At 28.6% G+C, this 18,477-nt stretch overlaps 4 protein-coding genes across 4 annotated transcripts; 2 read left to right on the top strand and 2 right to left on the bottom strand.

The window, feature by feature from the left end:
- Nucleotides 1-230: 230 nt before the first annotated feature.
- Nucleotides 231-2,830, bottom strand: LOC112707528 (uncharacterized). Its single transcript, XM_025759292.3, has 2 exons — nt 2,199-2,830; nt 231-2,081 (listed from the first exon to the last, which is right to left on the bottom strand). Exons 1-2 carry the CDS (start codon nt 2,230-2,232, stop codon nt 1,441-1,443), a joined length of 675 nt encoding a protein of 224 aa, XP_025615077.1. The 5' UTR covers nt 2,233-2,830; the 3' UTR covers nt 231-1,440.
- On the bottom strand, nt 407-1,369 carry LOC112768061 (exocyst complex component EXO70A1). Its single transcript, XM_025813343.1, has 2 exons — nt 1,259-1,369; nt 407-1,129 (listed from the first exon to the last, which is right to left on the bottom strand). The coding sequence occupies exons 1-2, from the start codon at nt 1,367-1,369 to the stop codon at nt 407-409; spliced, it is 834 nt and encodes a 277-aa protein (XP_025669128.1).
- On the top strand, nt 2,533-13,460 carry LOC112767895 (uncharacterized). The gene is made up of 7 exons (XM_025813342.1): nt 2,533-2,625; nt 10,318-10,859; nt 10,902-11,095; nt 11,174-12,064; nt 12,350-12,676; nt 12,767-13,068; nt 13,110-13,460. The coding sequence occupies exons 1-7, from the start codon at nt 2,533-2,535 to the stop codon at nt 13,458-13,460; spliced, it is 2,700 nt and encodes an 899-aa protein (XP_025669127.1).
- Nucleotides 13,461-13,751: 291 nt separating this feature from the next.
- LOC140183824 (uncharacterized) lies at nt 13,752-14,432 on the top strand. Its single transcript, XM_072233248.1, has one exon. The coding sequence runs from the start codon at nt 13,752-13,754 to the stop codon at nt 14,430-14,432; it is 681 nt and encodes a 226-aa protein (XP_072089349.1).
- The last annotated feature ends 4,045 nt before the right edge of the window (nt 14,433-18,477 follow it).

Here is an 18,477-nt window from a genome sequence, read left to right as displayed (position 1 = left end):
CACTACAATCAGTTAATGTACTAGAACGCAAGTTATTAAGAGTGTGCATTTATAAGACCTAACATGCAAAAAAAAACCAAAACTATATTTTAAACTTCATATATATATATATATATATATATATATATATATATATATATATATATATATATATATATATATATATATATATATTAAAACAATGAAATTATTATATTTTTAGTATAGATTTACTACTTGGCAATAAATTATAGACAAATTTAAATAAAACTTGACTATTGCAACTATGATATACATACTATACAATTATACTTCATTATGTTTTCAAATGCTTCTACCTGTTTATTTTCAAACATAATATGTAGATTTAGAGTACATTCATTTACCTTGATTTTTGCCAAAATAACAAGGAAATGACATACATGAACTACTTAGCAGCTAGAGTGAAGCGAAAATTTTTGCTAACTCGTTTTATTTTGCTAGTCCAATCTGCATGCTTGACACTCCCATTCTTCTTCAGCTTTGGCTGAAACAGAGACCAAATCTTATTCTCCAAACTCTCTGCTGTATATTTGATATGCTTCACAACCATACCTTCATTCTCGATTGTCAAGTTGTAATTCTTCACATAAGCCTTATAGATTGGTACAATACATTCCACCAAATGCTTGCATATATTTTTCCTCAAGGCCTCATCACAAATTGTCCAACTAGATTCCTTCTTGTACCTCTCATCAAAAGCTACATTGAAAGTATACAATCTCTTTCCCAAACCTTGGCTACTCAATGAGGATGAAAGTAAGTCTTTTTGAACAATAATTGATAGAAGCTTTCCCCAGCTATTCCTCAAATAAAGTGCTGCATAATAGTCCTTGTATTGTTCATGTGCTCCTAACCAAGTATCTCCCATCATATCCCCAAGCATGATACCCCTCAAATTGTAGAAATGGCAATGATTATCTATCATGAAAATGTAGGACAATGTGATATCCTCATAGGCCTTTGACCAAGAATCAAGATTAACTGCAACTTCCTTGATTGTGTCATATATTTGTGTGAAAACAATACCCTCTTCATATGTTTCATTTCTCCAACTAAGATGAGTTTCTAAGACCTTTTTCAAATGTGGTAGATATGTATCATTAAGCAGCTGATTGCAGTAATCAGTTACAAAGCTTATCAGCCTAGGGACACCGCCATCTCGGGGAGGAGAACTTGGCCTTTGCAGCTTCACTTGCGCCAGAAGTTGCTAGAATATCTCACAGGCACCATTAAAAACTTTGGTGACAAGATCCTTTGTCGCGATTCTAATTTCTTCACAGGCTTTCCCCCCAAAAAGTTGGTTGAATTTTAGTCTAAGATCATCTAACACACTGAATATGTCTAGCATGTTCAACAACTTGTAGGGATCGTTTCTACTCTCCGAAACATTCCTTCCAAATAGAATGAAAGAAAGAATTCCTAATCTGATGGCGATCCTGGCAAAACATTCGGTCGATGCTTCTCGGCCAATCTTCTCAAAGACACGGCAAGATAGCATGTACTCAGTATCAAGAACGTTCTTGACAACCAACTCCAAATCAATGCCCATTGGTCTATGTAACTCGCTATTTCCCTGACATCCTCAAATTTAGCTGTTGGAATCTCAAGGTAGCTCAAGTCTAAAGTGTTCAAAGTTCTTTGAGCATTCGTCCCTCGAACTTCAACATATATAGACTTACACTTGGCTAGCCTGCTGTTTGCATTTAACCGCTCAATGATGGCCTGCAACTTCCCCATAACAGAACCTGGCAAAGCTTGTGTTGCGACGTGTGATCCTACCGAAACCAAAGGAATGGGCATTGAGTTTGCCATCAGAAGTCTTTGGAACTCAGTCTCTAGATTGTCTAAGGCTGCACTGAGAAAACCTCCATTGATGCGAACTCCCTCTTCCACGGCTTGCAATTCTTGCAGTATCCTCAAGGATTTCTTCACCTGAAAGAGGTAAAACTCATTGGTGATCGCTTTGTCTTGTAAGAAGTCAAGAACACCCTGCAACCAGCCAATTGCTAACGTGCAATTATCAGTGAGAAGCTTCAAGGCTTCTTCAAGCTTCTTGGCATCTGAGATGTAAGAGCATAGATCAGAACCAGGGTCAGTCAATGGAGAATTCTCCAAATGCTACACAAATTCAAACACTTTGAGGACAGCAACAGCAGAACATAGAACACTATCTATACCATTGCCAACGTCCATGAACGAGCATTTCTGCATGGAGATTGGTCTGAATGAAGTTTGCAGGGATTAACATCGCTGGCGAAGAAGCTCCAATCTTGATTCAGATTCATCTAATGCAGAACCAATAGCACTTGATGTTTCCAAGCTAGCTAGCAAGCACATTCTTGCAGCATCAAGGTTCTGCCTTCCTTCCATCCCAAAAAGATATTGGCAATCAAGTGTTTTAATTTCAAAATGATTACTAACTTTTTAGATTGCATTAATGATTTAACCTTTTGCAAATGAAATATGGTGTGTGAAAAAAGATGATCTTTGTTGGTTTTTTCTAGAACCCTCATGACCCTCATTGGTCAAAGCAGAGAGGGTTCCCACAGTGGCAAGCTCCATGATGGTTCTAGAAACCTCTGCAGGAAAAGGCTTTTTGTTGCTGTGAGTGCTCAATTCGAAATGGGGTGCTTTTGAAACCGCGGAAAGGGAGCATTTTGGAGGCTTAAAGGAAGAGAAGTTGCTGAAATGGAAGTGGGTTTTGTTGGTCTTCGAATTTGGTGTGAAGGGAACGGAGCTATGAAGCATTGGATTTTAGGTTTGAATGAGATCACAGTGGCAGATGCAAAGGAAGAAGATGAACGAGAGAGAAGGAAGAAGAGGAGGAGGATAACGTTGATGCGTTTATTTGGGGTGTTTTAGTAAAAGTGGTGATATAATATATATTTAAAAAAAAATTTAAATGTTGATGTGAAAAATAAATTCTACATGACTTATTATTACTTGTGTATATTTTAAACGTATCTATAAATTTATCATCGTACCATAACAAACACCTTATTTTTATTACAGACATCTATTCTATTATATAAAAATAGGATATCTGCATTTAATGATGGAGCTGACGTGGCATACTCCGGAGAGTATTTCCTGATTTAATTATTTTAACTCATTCAATACAATTTATTACCATGATTTAATTATATCAGCTAATTAATTTGATTAGATATTTAAATATTAATATAATTTATTATAATATATATTACTTAATTAATTTTACTACATTAATTATAATTTGTTATATTAGTTAATTAATTTATTCATTTATAAAGTCTGAAATAAAATAAATAATTTATTGTTTATTCTAATTGAATTCATTAAATTTAATTATACATTATATACGAATTAATAATAATTTGTAAATCACTTTATATTATATATATATTAACAAAATATTATATATGTCTTAATGTGTTAATTAAATATTATATACGTACAGAAAAATAAATACAAAGATGATTTATATAATATTGATAATATTAAATTAGCACGGTGATTTTTTTTGTTTTGATATCATATAGTATTGATAATGATAATATTATTATATAGTATTATATAAACTTTCTAAAATTAGTATAAAAAATTAGAAAATTATTCCTTATGGCAATCATTCTTAGTGGAATAGTGTGTCCCTATATAGTATTGATAATTGTTGCTTAATTTAAAGTAATTGTATGTTGGTATCTTAAATTTATTTTTTAATAATGACCTAAATAGATAAATATAATTGAATTGAATGATTATATAAAATATTTTATATTATTAATATACTAAAATTAAATTCTTTTTTCGGTACAGAATTTTATAAGTAAATTTTATATAAGATTAAGTTATTTTTTATTTTTTAATTTGTTTTATCTGTGTTACTTTATTTAATTTTAAGTAACGTCATATTTACAATTACCGCTAGTATGATATTTTATAAAATATAAAAATCAATTTTTTTATAATTTAAATATCATTGTTTGAGTTAATTTTAATTTAACTTTTTTAAATTAATGTTATCTTTCATTTAGATCTTAATTAATTTAAAATACAAAAATACTAATATATTTATTGTCTCTTTAAATAATAATAACTTTAATTTATTTACTGTCTTTTTTTCTTTTATATTTTGTTTAGCAAAGATAATATATGGATTAGGATGGAGTTAAAAAATACTTTATGTTATGCATATTTGGCACTGATAAATTCATATGAAATAGATGAGAAGAAAACAGAAAGCTAAAAAACACTGAGTTGAATGGTGTAAACAGATTCATTGTAGCCAAATGTCTGTGGGTTCTCATGTCTCATCTCATTTTTCGAAGTTCAAACACATTTTAAATGTACGAATTTTAATTATATTTGTTTTGTCTCTCTTCAATAAATACTACAATCTCTTCCTATTTTTGCTATAGGCTTGTCTTTTATTTTAAAAAATACACAAAAAAATGTAAAAAGAAAAATCAAAGAAATTAAAACTGTTATTATATTTTAAAAAATTAAATGCTCTTTCAATTAAATATCTATGTAATTCTTATCTAGATATATAAATTATATTTTAATATATTGAGTGGTAAATATAAAAAAAATATATAATAGATAAGTTAAAATAACGAATAATGAGATATCTATCTATTCTATTTATTTTATTATATAAAGATCAAATTTTTGCACTTAATGATAAAGTCGACGTGACATGTTTCTTAGAATGTTTCCTGATTTATTTCTTTTAACTCATTAAATACAATTCATTACGGTGGATTAATTATATCAACTAATTGAGATATTTAAGTATCACACAATTTAATATTATGTATATCAATTAATTGAATATAATTATTAGAGTATAATTAGGATCAATTAGATCAATTAGCATTATTTAACATATCTAAATATTTATTATAGGATATTACGTTTTTATTATTTCGATTCTCTTAGCACCTATAAATACCCTTCTATATTGTATTATTTTACACAACTTGAATAACACAAACCTTTTCTCTAGTGCTCTCTCTTACCCTTTCTAATAATAATAAGTAGAGTTTAATTTAGTTAGAAGTTCATTATTTTATAGTCTTCTATAAAATAATCTTTTTATCACTTTGGATATTTTAACTCTTTTTTATTTTTTTCTCTTTATATGTAATTTTGTTGTGCATTAACTTTGTTTATTTAATGATGAAATATACTCAAGTTAATTATATCATATAATAGTTTGTTTTTTCCTATGTATTTTTATTTGTATAGTTATTATTGATCTTACTGTTTTCGATCTTGCTGTTTTTGTTTCTTGAATTGTTCTTTATTTTTTTTATGACTTGAAAATTAAAAAAAAAGCAAAGAACAGAAAAAAAAAAGATGGCCAAAGACGAAGGTTAGAAGCCTAAAGCAGCAACATCATTCCTCAGCATTATTATTATTAATATGAACTTTATTATTTCTTTTCTAACATTCTTTAATACAAGCTTCGTTTCTTTTTATTAATTATTATTAATACTTTTATTCTTTTCTTCTCTAATTATAAATCTCCTTATAATAATTTTTTGATCGGATATTTTTTTGGTCTAATAAATTTTTTTCTCTATTTTTTGTCAAAAATAATTATATTAGAAAAAAAGATAAAAGTAAATTTTAAGATTCAAATTTAAATAAGATGTGCAAAGAATAACTATTGAATTCATTTGGTCGATTTAAACACTTTGTATTATCATCATTGAAAATTTCAAATACTATTATAAAATTTTAGATTTTTTTTATTTTATTGTTCTTAAATTATATATTATCCGTGTATTTGAAGAGTTTCATCTTTTTGAAAATAAAGTGTGACATTATATACTTTTTAGATACAATAAATGAATAATAAGATTAAAGTGAGTAACAAAATTGATTATAAATAAGATACAAATTTTTAGAATTTCTAGCACAATTAACAAATTTTTAGTTTCAAAATAATTGTTTACTCTATTTTTTATCTTTTATTTGATTTTTTTATAATTTTTTCTTGATTTTTTTAATTAATTATGATTGTAATAACTCATCATAAATTTGTATTTTGTAAAAAAAAATTATCAATCATAAAACACAGAAGATTTAACAAAAAAATTTAAAAAATATTGATTAATCACAAAATAAAAAATTATGAATGATGCTTTAATTATGTTGTAAAATACAAATTGGGACTATTTAAAATTAGTTTTTTACCATTAATGTTAACTTCAATCACAATAAGGTAAAAAGTAAAAATTGTATATAATAATTTAATTTTATTATTTATACTACCAAAATTATTCTTTAATGTATTATATCCTATTTATTTTTATTCATTGATAATCTTTAGTTTTCTATTTTCAATAAAAATTTGAATTGATTAAAAAGACTATTTTTCAATTAGTAATATAATTATTGTGATATTTACTTTGTTCAGTAATATTTTTTTAATTTATTTAATCTAATTAATCATCTCTTTCTTATTTTATGCTAATTTAATTAATTAAAGTTAATAAATTTCAGTTATTTTAATTCTTGAAACTTTTTATTATAATAATGTATTTCTATTAATGTATTAATATAATTTTAATATTTATATGTCACTAATAATAATAATAATAATAATATATAATATGTCTAATTGTAAAAAATTTACGATTAGATTAGATATATTTATATTCAATTTATTTGATTATTTAATTAAAATTAATTATATTAAAAGATTATATTAATATTGTGGTAGACTAATTATATTATTATTCATTAATTATATTAAAAAATTAAGATTATGATAGATTATCATTATTTTATTATTTTTTATTTTTTTATATTAATTCAGATGATTAGCTTCTTTTTATTATTATTTTTTATTCTCTTATTCTATGTGTTTATTCCCATAAATCTTGCTAAATTAAATAAAGTACTATATATCTTATTTTTATTCTTCTTTTATATACATATAAAATTTATTATATTATTTCTCTTCCATCTAATAATTTTGTTTCTCTTCTATTTATATTTCTTTCCTTCTATATTTTATTGGTTCTTATTTTCTAAATTTTATTTTAATTTATGTATTTGTTCTTACTATACCCAATTTTTTTTTTATTTATGTGTAATATACATTCTTATATATGTTATAGAAATATGATTTGATTCCATTAACTTACCAAATTTTTTTGAAAAATCTAAAGCTAAAGCACAAAAATATATTTATAGATATTTTACTTTAATTTTTTAACTAAAAATATAATATTTTTTGTCATATTAGTTGGAATTCAAAGTTAAATATGAATATTAATTTTTAAAATAGATAAATATATTTTAAATTTTTTGCATCTAAAAATAATATTCTATCAATGTTAGAATTATTTAGATGGATAAGTAATAGTGAATATAGAATTATTTAGGATAGATAGAACTAAGTACATCTTTTTATTGAAAATACGAATTTAAAAATATTATATTTAATTCTCAATAGTTAACCTCTCATTGAACCATTTTATTTTCAAAAGATTTTTGAAAAAATGAAATAGTTTTAGGTATATAAATTTTATAAAAATTTAATTAATTTAAGATATTTATTATCGTTGATTAAAAAAGTAAATTGAAATGACAATTTAATATTTTTATACTCTTAAAATATTATTTATTTATTTTTCATGCATTCTTTATCATCCAATGATCACATTAATATAATTTAATTCAATAAAATTATTTATTATCATTTGATTGAATAAAATTTTTATTTTAGCTGAAAATTTTAGGATTTCTCAACCTCAAGATCATCCATGTTAAATCATTAAAAAATATAATTAAGAGCGCGGAAACGTCTCTTCATTCGAGAGTATGATTGAGATCAGAGAACTTGGCTCTTGTGGTTCTTTGATCTTCGTCAACCAAAATCTTTTGTATTTTTTATAGGGCTGAATCACAATTTTACTGTGGAAAAAGAGCTATGAAGGCGAGTTTGATGTGTTGGAGACCAAAATTTTAAAGTTATTATTTATATTTGAGTGTGACACTCATTAAACCCTAAAACTCAAATAAAATAGTATTTATGATTTTAATCTCATTTATCCAAATCAAAAGTAATAATGACTTATTTAATTTAACATTTATGACAATAAATGATATCACCGTTATATAACTCATTTAATGTGAAATTACTTAATTTACGATTATAATTAATATATGTATTATTCATAAATATATTAAGAAATAATAATTTCCTAACAATCTTCTACTTGGGTTATAAATATATTTTTTCCTCAGATAACCTCTTATAAATTTTACGCGTAAATCTGAATGTTATTTCTCTTATTACTTTAATAATCTGGTCTATCTCATATATTAGTTATGAAATTACCAAAACTTTTATCACATTAGTGTCACAACAAAACTACGATGATCCCATACTAAAATACTCAACCACATAGATCAAATTTGGATGAGAAAATTCAGAAATTACATGCAAAAATGATCTCATGCATGTCTATTTTTAACTTGAATAAAAATTCTATTTTATTCGGTGACAGACTCAGATAAAACTGCAACGATAATATCCGGGCATAGCAAAGGTGACTAAGTGATTAGTCTGTAGAAGAAGAAGAGAAGAACTTAACAGACTCACAATGAGAGATAGAGAGAGAGAGAGATAGAGGAAAATTTACCTAGAGAAAAGAAACTCGGCAGGAGAATAGTGGCGACGGGCTCAACAACGATGGTAACGGAATGAGCAGCGATGATGACATAAGCTGTGAACAATGATGGACCCAAAAAAATTTAGTAATGGAGACAAAAATATAATAAAATTTAGGTGTATATATTTTTTTGCTTCCCACGATATTCAACAAGTTAAGAACTAATCCGTCATGAATTTGAATTCCATTTAAGAATCTACAATTGGCCAGCAACGAGTTACTATACATACGAGACAGAATTCGAACCCTCAATACTTATTTAAGCGGACGACTAAGTTGATCACTTGATCAATCTAAATTGATTTAGATATATTCAAAATTTAAAATTAGAACTATCTAATACATATTGATAAGAACTAAAAATATACACACAATCATTATTATAATATTTAAAATAATAAAAATATAATTTTATACACATAGTATAATATTTAAAATAACAAAAAAAATATTTATAAGAACTTTTTTATTTTTAACATGATTAAATATTTTTTTATATATATTTTTAAACAATTATTTTACTTATTTGTCAAATCTACTTATTATAATTTTTATAGTATAAATAAATTTTTTAACCAAAATAATTACAATATATTAATACATAGATAATATATTTTTTATCTTAAACAATTTTTAAAAAATCACTAATAATTTAAGTTGTATTTAATTAAAAAATTAAGTTTTAATTTAATTATTAATTAATTAACTAATATAATATAATTAATTATCACTAATTTTTTAGTGTATTTATTTATTTTTCATACTAAATCAAATTTAACAATATAATTATTATTATGTGTTAAGTTTAACAAAATATTTTTTAACATAAAATACAAAAGAACTATTTATATTTTATTTTGAGACAAATATAATATAATAAGTGGTATATATGTATATAAGTATTACTTTTTTTTTAGTTTGTGGGGGCAAATGCCCCCTCTATATTAAACGTGGGTCCGTCTCTGGTTGTGAAGAAATATGGAAGTTGTGAATAGGTAAGCGACGATGGACTCAGCAACAACATGACAGGAGTTATGTGGTTTTTTTGTGAAGAAGTCGAGAAGAAAAAGATTTTAGGTGAGGATGATTGAGTTTATCTTGCATGGCTATAAAGTATAGACCGAAGCTATGAATCATGTGTGATGTGAGGCAAATTCTAATTCCTAAAAAGTATTTATATGTATATATTCGGGGCGGGTACACTCTAAACCCGTCTATACCCTGTCTTGAGCAAAATCTGCCCCGACTCGGGTCAAGTTATTACCCTTTTCATCCGGGTATGGACGGGTCGGGTACCTGCGTATTCAAAAACTCCTGCCAAGTCTAACCACGTATTGATACTCTATTTATTAAGGGTTTATCGCTAGCCAATGGATTGCTATATACACAAGGCGAGATTCTAACTCCTAATAGTTGTTTAAGCGAAAGAGTGAGATGATCACTTAACAAACTCAAATTGATTAAGACAAATACTAATTATTTTTGATATTTTAATATTAAAAATTTTGAGAGTTTGATTTTAATTATAACTTTATAAAATATTTATAATAATAATTACTATATATATTATTTAATTTTTAATAAAAATTTTAATATAATTTTATGTATTATCCCGTACAAGGTACGGGAACATACAGATGGCAGGACATACAACTTGCCATCTGCATCTGAAGTGGCTGCATTGATTGTTAGCGATGTCGATCAACTTAGCAAAGATAGAGATATTATTATAGAGAGTCAATCTAAAAAGCTCCAGCGGATTGATATTTTTCATCCATCTTATTTAGCCTTGCAATATCCATTGTTGTTTCCATATGGGGAGGATGGATTTTATTTTGGTATTGCAACATCAGATTCTATCTCCGCTAGACATACAAAGAAAAATAAAACAATCACTTTGCGACAGTTCTTTGCTTTTCGACAACAGAAAAGGACGGGTGAATCTCCGCTAATTCTGATATCAAAGAGATTATTCCAACAGTTTCTGGTAGATGCCTACACAATGGTGGAATCAGAGATGTTAAAATTCTTTAGGTGTAAACAACCACAGTTGAGGGTTGATAAATACAAATGTCTGCATGAAAGTCTTATAAACGGGGATGTAGATGCTGCAAGGCTTGGCAAAAGAATCATTCTTCCCAGTACTTTTACCGGTAGACCTAGGTATATGATGAATAATTGTAAAGATGCATTTGTATTTTGCAGATATGTAGGATATCCTAGCTATTTTATTACCATGACCTGCAACCCTGAATGGGATGAGATAACAAGAGAAGTGACTCCCATTGGATTGAAGGCAGAAGACCGTCCTGATATATTGTGTCGAGTTTTCAGGATCAAGCTTGATGGTTTGATTGATGACCTAAAAGAGGGAAAAATCTTTGGCAAAATTTTGGGATGTAAGTCTGTGTTTATGTAATTCTTTATTAAAATCTTATGTTGTAATGCTTTGCTCATTTGTCTTTTTCAATTTTCAGATGTTTGCACCGTAGAGTTTCAAAAGAGAGGGCTTCCGCATGCACATATCCTTTTATTCATGAGTAACGAGTTCAAGCCACAAACACCAGAAGACATAGACAAACATATAACAGCTGAGATTCCTGATGAAAATGAAAGGCCAAATCTATATGGAGCTGTTCAAAATTACATGGTACATGGTCCATGTGGTCCGTACAACAAGAATTCTCCTTGCATGAAGAACGGATCCTGTTCAAAGTTCTATCCTAAAGAGTTTAGACAACGAACACTCATTGACGAGGCCGGATTTCCCAAATATAGGCGTATTGACAACGGTCGAACAGTGAAGAAAAGAAAATGTGTACTAGACAATAAGTTCATTGTTCTGTATAATCCAAAATTGTTGCTCAAGTTTGGGTGCCACATAAATGTGGAATACACATGCCAAACAAGTTCTATTAAGTATCTGTTTAAGTATGTACACAAGGGTAATGACCGCGTAACAGCTACTCTATACAATGCTGGTGATCCGTCAGAAGCCACACAAGTTGTTGACGAAATTAGGAATTACTATGATTGTAGGTACATTTCGGCATGTGAGGCAGTTTGGCGTCTATTTGGATACGAAATCCAAGAGAAAGAACCATTTGTGATTAGACTTCCATTCTATTTGGAGGATGAGCAGCCTGTGGTTTATGGTGAAACTTCTGCTGTGAATGATATCGTCGAAAGAGCAATATCTCATAAGTCCATGTTTTTGGGATGGATGGCGGCGAACATGTCATATCCTTATACTCGAAGTCTGACTTATGTTGAGTTTCCAACCAAGTTTGTTTGGAAGGACGATTCTTCAAAGTGGTTTCCTCGAAAGAAAGGCTTCGCAATTGGAAGGTTGACTCATGTACCTGCAGGTAATGACGAGTTTATATTCATTTTTTTTATCTTACTTATTTAATGATTTATTAAAATCTTAATAGCCTGTACCCCACGCCCATTTTATTCGATTTATCTACATTAGAAAATAAATGTTCAGATAACTTTCAACAGTTATAATCTGTGGATTAAACAATTTTTATTTTTCTATATTTTTTCGAAAAATTATTCTTATGCGGATATGTAGCCACATAATAAATAAAATAGCATAGCTTAATCCATTTAACAACTTAAAAGTCAAATTTTAACCAAGTTTTTTGCAGCAAATACCGAAGAATATTATCAACGACTTCTCTTGAATACTCAAAGAGGATGTATGAGTTTTCGAGATATAAGAACAGTAGGAGGAACAATTTATGCTACGTATAGAGATGCATGCTTCGCCCTTGGACTCTTGCAGGATGACAAAGAATTCATTGATGCAATTAAGGAAGCAAGCTCATGGGCCTCAGGATCATATGTTAGAAGGTTATTTGTCATTCTATTAACATCCAACAATATCTCAAGACCAGAACATGTCTGGAATAGATGTTGGCATGAACTGTCAGATGATATTTTGTATCGACAGCGAGCCGTGATGAACATGAGGGGTAAGTTTTTATTAATTACAATGATAAAAGTTCTTCCTTATTGATCATTTTTAGTTTGATTGAATTTTTATAGTATCGTATAATATGCAGAGTTAACAATGTCAAATGATGAGATTAAGCAGTTGTGCTTAATGGATATAGACAAGATCTTATATTCCTATGGTAAAACATTGAAAGACTATCCTCCTATGCCTTTAGCAACTGAAGTTGACAGTTCTTTGTTAACCGAAAGGGTTATTAGGGAAGAGCTAAACTTTAACAGGGATGATTTAAAGAAAAATGCCTCAGACATGTTAGCCATTGCAACACCTGAGCAGAGATATGCATTCGATAAAATTGTTACAGCTATGTATTGTGATGAAGGGGGTTTTTTCTTTGTGTATGGTCATGGGGTACTGGAAAAACATTTCTCTGGAACCTTATGTCTGCTGAGATTCGCTCAAGGGATGATATAGTGTTAAACGTTGCTTCGAGTGGTATTGCATCTTTACTTCTTCCCAATGGAAGAACGGCACACTCAAGATTCAAAATACCACTGAATATAACTGAGGATTCTGTATGTAACATCAAACCTGGTTCCCCTCAAGCAATGTTGCTGTTGAAAGCCAAACTTATAATTTGGGATGAGGCTCCAATGGTTAGTAGGTACTGCTATAAAGCACTTGATAAATGCTTGGGTGATATCATGAGGTCTTCTCCAACATATAAAAAAGATTTGCCCTTTGGAGGAAAAGTGGTTGTACTAGGTGGAGACTTTAGACAAATTCTTCCTGTCATTCCATGAGGATCAAGACAAGATATCGTTCATTCAACCGTGAATTCGTCTTACCTTTGGAAGTTTTGTCAGGTGCTCAAACTAACAAAAAATATGAGACTCTTTGTAGGGATGACTGCTTCAGATCAAGATGAGACAGAGCAATTTGGTGAGTGGTTATTAAAAGTTGGTGATGGTCTAATAGGTGAAAATATGGATAGTGAATCTGAGATATGTCTTCCAGGAAATATTGTTATTCCTTCTTCGGACCAGGCATTTGATGAGTTGGTTCATTTTTCTTATCCAAATATTTTAAAAAACATGTCCTCAAAGGATTTTTTCAAAGCAAGAACTATACTGGCTCCCACACTAGACATTGTTGAAGAGGTCAACAACCATCTGATGGCTATCATTCCTGGAGGGGAAAAATTATATCTTAGTTCGGATTCTATTTGTATGGATGAAGGAAATATGGAGTGTCAACTAGATCTCTATGGTCCTGAATTATTGAATAGCATAAATTGTTCTGGTTTTCCTCCACATAAATTAATACTCAAGGTTGGTGTTCCGATGATGTTACTAAGGAATATTGACCAATCCAGTAGTCTTTGTAATGGTACAAGACTACAAGTTAGGAAGGTTGAAAATCATGTCATAGAATGTGAAGTCTTAACGGGTAACAATGTTGGTCATATTGCTTTGATTCCAAGAATGAATATGGTACCAACAAATGAAACCGTCCCAATTAGATTCCAACGAAGACAGTTTCCCATAATAGTATCGTTTGCCATGACAATTAATAAGTCTCAGAGACAAACTTTATCTCACGTTGGATTGTACTTGCCCAGACCAGTTTTTACACATGGCCAACTATATGTGGCACTTTCAAGAGTTAAGAGTAAGAGAGGTTTAAAAGTTTTACTTATGAATCACGTAGGAATGTCTGCAAATTCAACCATCAATGTTGTTTATAGAGAAGTCTTTGAAAAAATAGGATTCTAATGTAAATATGTTAATTTTATTTTAAATTCTGTATTAGTGTATAATTATTTTATTTTATTTTAAAAGATATAAAATAATTATTACTCCCTTTTTTAAGTTAAAGTTTAATTTTGATAATAATTTTATAAATTTCTTAAAATAATAATTATTTTGTATTTTTGTTTTAAATATCAAAACATATAATTTTTTTTTACTTTTATAAATTTTTCTGTGCTGAGAACGAGTTTATACACTAATTATTATAAACATGGAACAACATAATAATCATAATTAATTCAATACTTGTTTTCCTAAAACCGAAAACACTAATAATAATAATAATAATAATAATAATAATAATAATAATAATAATAATAATAATAATAATAATAATACGGTTACGGTTACTAATAATAATAATAATCTACTACTAATAATAATAATTAAAATTTTCATGAACCGTGTCATTTTTTTTAAATAATACTATGTTAATAAAATGTTAATAATAACAGTTACTTATATATTTATAATTATTAATAAAAACAAGATAACGGTCATGCATTTTTTAAACAGTATTATTATTATCGTAAAAAATAATAATAAATTATTAAAAAGTATTATTAATTATTAAAAAATAATAATAAATTATTCGCATTATCATAATCACTATCATAAACAAATAATAATATACTCATTATAGTAATAATTACTCAAATATAACAACAACAACAGTAGCAATAATAAACCGTAATAATAATATTAATAATAATGATAATAATAATAAAATTACCAACTATAACATAAATAAATAAAATTCAAATATATATATATATATCATTAAATATTAAAAAAAATTATTTATCCATTGAGAATGATCCAAATATTCAATAATGTATTCTTTAAATTTAGTAAAATCATGCCCTAACTATTTTTTGTTTTATAATATCTATCTTAAACCTTCTATTCTTCTTCTTCCTCTCACAAACTCTCAGCACAACCTTACAAGAACCCCTCACTAAGCTCTCTCTCAGCAAGCCTTTTCACTCTTCTTTCCTTTTTTTCTGCATTTTGTGTTTTAAAGACTCCATCACCGCTCTCCTCCAACACGTGGTGTTCATGCAGCCAGAGAGTCTGCCAAACGCAATCTACGTTTTGGCCCTGACAGTTGCCAAACAAAACTTTCATTTTGGAAGTTCTCAGGCGGTCAACACAGTAGTCCTTGTCTGCATGCAGAGAGTAGGGAAACATTTTCAAACTTGAAGCACCTTCCCTGCCGAACGCAAGCTGTGTTTTGTAGCGTGCATGCAGCTTTTTCTTTTCCTGTTGCAGTCAAAACGTAACCTACATTTTGCAAGTTACTAAATCTTACAGATTCACATTTATGAATTACACGTCATGCAACAATATATTTGAATAACACCATTTTTACTTCTATTCTTTAATTAATTTCTGTCATTTATATATATCCAGAATAGATACTCTTCAGAGCATCAACTACTTACTACTTATGCCTATCTCATATCCACCATCCAAAATCTAGTCAATGATTAAAAAACTCATCCCTTTTAGAAGCATGGTAGGTTAATTTGACTCAAATTAATATCTCTACTCTTTAAATTACTTGATATGTTATTTTTTTAATAGATATAATTAAATTATAAAACTTATTTTATTTTCTCATATAAAATATATTTCTATTTATTTTCAATATATAAAATCACATTTGTCATACAATATTATCTTCTTCACCTAAAATTTTTCGCCTCTTTCGTTTCGCTCACTCTCTTCTTTCCTTCTTATATCCTATCATTTTTTCTCATTCTTCTTTATTTTTCAATTTCGATCTAATCATTCTAATTAGTTTCACAAGTACACATGTATAAATATTATTATTTGTCAATTATATATCTCATTTTTTCTCTTTTTCTTTCCAGAGATAAAAATTATATTATTTTTTATATATACCAAATAATTTTACGTATTATATTGTGCAACATACTTGTCTTATTCGAATTTATATAACTAACCAAATAATATTTTTTTTATCTGGACAAAGCCTTCAGAGACAACCCATGGTTCTTTAGAAACTCATAGGTCATAGTGAAAATTCGAGAGAGGAATGAAAATTCATTTGAGAAGGAATTCGACATTATAGAAGTCAAACTTCAAATTTGGAGACTTCCAAAATACTGCAAAATTGTCAAATTAGGGCAAATAAATTGCAACAAGCATGGAAAAAGTAAAGGAGGGAGTGCTCCATCTTTGAGACTGTTAAGAAGCAATGCAAGTTTATTATGGCTACGATCAAGATAAATGTGGAAACACTTTTTAAAAAAGGGATACACGTAGGGACAGGATACAATTGACAGGAGGGACGGATCCAAGCGGTAGGGTCCATGGCTAAAAGCTGAACATTTTGGGGAAAAAAACTTGAGCATAAGAAAACAAAACCAAAACAAGGTTTTGAAAATCGAATCAATCATCGAACCATTTTAATTACTGGTTCATTAGTCTAATCAGTTTAACTGTAGTCTAACCGAAAAATCGTTTTATAATAATATAATAAATAAATTATAAATAATACTCTAAAACATAGTTATAGTTTAATATAAATTTTAAAATATCTTCCAAATTTAAAACACTTTATCAACCAAAATCTAATATAACATTTGATCTTCAATTATTAACAATTTATCATTCATTAGTCATTATATCATAATTGAACTCATTAAGATAGTCACAAAAAAATTTCATTGAACTAACTAATGACTTTTTTGAATAACATGAACAACCACCGATCAAATAAAAACACACTACACCTCCAAATTATCCACCTAAATCTTAATATTAGAATAACCATCCGTATACCTAGTGAAATGAACATCCGATACATTCATTGTTCACATTGTTTAATATTTTTATTATCTACCTATACTTTTCCTAAAAACAATGAGCACAAAAAGCACAACAATGTAGTAAAATTTAGAGTACTAGCAGTGAGCAGAATGAGCACAACAGCAGTGAAATTCAGAGTACCCTAGTTTCCTGTATACTTTGGATCATCCATAACAAATTGGTAAGCTATCACCAGTACAAAAATGAAGATGCCAAGGAAATTGGCAAAGAAACTCAAATCTTGATCATCAATCATCTGTAGCAGGAAGAAAAAATAAATTCATGTCATTACGATGGTTTTGGGAATCAAAATAGATTTCTCGTTCTTTTCCAATTGAAAGCACGTACAATTTGAACTGTGAATCTCATATACTAAGTTGATGGGAGTGAGAGGAAAGGGGGTACGGGAGGGAGGAGAACCACAGATTAAGAAGATAACAATCACTTCAATGATTGGAAAGGCAGAGACAGCTCTGCCGAGAGGCATGAAAATCATAAATTGGAAGTGTTGTGGGATTGGGAACCTATGGGCAATGAGAGTTTGCATAAGCTTATTAAACAAAAAAGATCCCAACTTTGTTTTCCTTATAGAAACAAGGAAGAAATCAGAGGAGATAACAATACCAAATATAGTGTAGGACTCGGGAATATTGTTAGTGTAGATTGCCAAGGAGAAGAAAGACAAAGGGATGGAGGTTTGACATGTTTGTGGGATAGCTTGTTGGAGGTTCACATTACCTCAATGTCGATTAACCATATAGAGGTGGTTCAGAAAGATGATAACTAAAAGTGGAGAGCAACAGAGTTTTATAGCTGTCCGAAAAATCAGAATAAACATGTGAGTTGAGATTTAATTAAAGCTCTTTGTAGTGTATCGAATATGCTATGGATGATGTTTGGAGATTTTAACCAGGTCCTAAGCCAACATGAGAAATTAGGAAGAAATAGAGTCATCCATTCACAAATAAAGGGATTTTAAGATGTTCTAGACATTGGTCTTTAGGACCGGGCTATGTTGGTCATTCTTTCACTTGGACAAATGGTCAACCCGCAGAAAATAATACATAAGAATGTCTAGACAGAGACTTTGCAAATCTTGAATGGAGAAAGGCCAGCTCAAAGACAACTGTGCAACATCTTTACAGGTATAAATCATACTATTGCCCCATCC

Source organism: Arachis hypogaea, chromosome 1 (assembly GCF_003086295.3).
Source record: "Arachis hypogaea cultivar Tifrunner chromosome 1, arahy.Tifrunner.gnm2.J5K5, whole genome shotgun sequence".
Lineage (NCBI taxonomy): Eukaryota > Viridiplantae > Streptophyta > Magnoliopsida > Fabales > Fabaceae > Arachis > Arachis hypogaea.
The sequence above is the reverse complement of the archived record's forward strand: the minus strand, read 5'-3'. Positions and strand labels throughout refer to the sequence as shown.

What these genes read in the sequence shown, in the direction of transcription:
- LOC112767895 (XM_025813342.1), top strand. Translation starts at nt 2,533, where the DNA reads ATGACCCTCATTGGTCAAAGCAGAGAGGGTTCCCACAGTGGCAAGCTC. An exon ending in GGAAAAGGCTTTTTGTTGCT is followed by an intron (nt 2,626 to 10,317) that starts GTGAGTGCTCAA and finishes ATCCCGTACAAG; the next exon opens with GTACGGGAACATACAGATGG. An exon ending in CTTTGGCAAAATTTTGGGAT is followed by an intron (nt 11,096 to 11,173) that starts GTAAGTCTGTGT and finishes TTCAATTTTCAG; the next exon opens with ATGTTTGCACCGTAGAGTTT.
- LOC112768061 (XM_025813343.1), bottom strand. Translation starts at nt 1,369, where the DNA reads ATGCTAGACATATTCAGTGTGTTAGATGATCTTAGACTAAAATTCAAC. An exon ending in CAAAGGATCTTGTCACCAAA is followed by an intron (nt 1,130 to 1,258) that starts GTTTTTAATGGT and finishes TACTGCAATCAG; the next exon opens with CTGCTTAATGATACATATCT.
- LOC112707528 (XM_025759292.3), bottom strand. Translation starts at nt 2,232, where the DNA reads ATGCAGAAATGCTCGTTCATGGACGTTGGCAATG. An exon ending in GTTCATGGACGTTGGCAATG is followed by an intron (nt 2,082 to 2,198) that starts GTATAGATAGTG and finishes CTTACATCTCAG; the next exon opens with ATGCCAAGAAGCTTGAAGAA.
- LOC140183824 (XM_072233248.1), top strand. Translation starts at nt 13,752, where the DNA reads ATGTCCTCAAAGGATTTTTTCAAAGCAAGAACTATACTGGCTCCCACA.